Source organism: Sphaeroforma arctica (genome assembly GCF_001186125.1).
Source record: "Sphaeroforma arctica JP610 unplaced genomic scaffold supercont1.3853, whole genome shotgun sequence".
Taxonomy (NCBI): Eukaryota; class Ichthyosporea; order Ichthyophonida; genus Sphaeroforma; species Sphaeroforma arctica.
In genome coordinates, this window is record NW_014036705.1 from 1,902 (window position 1) to 2,958 (window position 1,057).

The following is a 1,057-nucleotide window of genomic DNA, read 5'->3' on the forward strand; positions in this document are numbered from 1 at the left end:
TAATAGTCCGTCACTATAATATAAATAGTTATATTGGGGTCGGCAGTGGTTCTTTGTAGTTATACTAGCTTTATGACACACATTTGAGCCTGTCGTGCAATGGCATAAGGTTATAGGGTTTAGGATTTTCCAAACCCTACACGCTTGTTGTTGTACTGAAATGAGCCTCAACCCTATGTGTACGTGCGCGTATACAGCAACACATTCTCTGTTGCGATGCACACAATGTATCGAGTATTGTGCACAGGGCATACTCCTAAACTAGGCCCATTTATAGGCCCTGACCTACCCCTCGTCCTCGTGTCTGGGTGTGGGTGGCTGTAGACTGACCTCCACTGTGCCCATGTGTCCTATGGCGTTCGTTGGTGTCGGTGGGTTGTGCGCGTCTACCAGCTGTGACTGTGACTGTGACTGTGTAGTTAAATGTGATGCCTTGTTTGGGTCTGGTTGTGATATCTGTGACGTAGTGTTCGTGTCAGAGACGCTTTCCTCGTTCAGCGATCCAATCTGGGTAGTGGCATGGAGGGGTGGGGTTGAGGGGGTCTGAGATGGGGGTAAATATACCTACATACGAGGATATGGGCATGTAGACGACGCATGGACAAATGGGTAGGTAATGCTCACCTCAGATATACAACAACCATAACTACAAGTATACATTAGTAATCAAATGGGACAGACGCGCGAAGCACTAAAGTTAGTAGTAAACTCATTCACATATAATAATTCCACTTTCAGATAGACATGGGACGACTATACGACCAAAAGATGAACATTATAACCCTCAAACCCTAGACATAGGACCACCACGATCGTCAGATACGCATTAATATATATAAATATATATAAAACCCTAAAACCCTTGACATACGACAACTACGATCGACAGATAAACATTAATATATTTAAATATATGTAAAACCCTAAAACCCTAGACATACGACACCTACGATCGACAGATAAACATTAATATATTTAAATATATATAAAACCCCAAAACCCTAGACATACGACAACTACGATCGACAGATTAACATTATTATATTTAAATATATGT

At 41.7% G+C, this 1,057-nt stretch overlaps 1 protein-coding gene across 1 annotated transcript in view; it reads right to left on the reverse strand.

The window, feature by feature from the left end:
- Nucleotides 1-507, reverse strand: part of SARC_13873 (hypothetical protein) — a gene marked incomplete at its 5' end in the record, with an annotated part of 1,890 nt that extends 1,383 nt beyond the window's left edge. The window contains one exon of the mRNA XM_014291996.1: nucleotides 290-507. Coding sequence (XP_014147471.1) covers nucleotides 290-507 — 218 coding nt within the window. The remainder of the gene's footprint in view (nucleotides 1-289) is intronic.
- Between the last annotated feature and the right edge of the window lie 550 nt (nucleotides 508-1,057).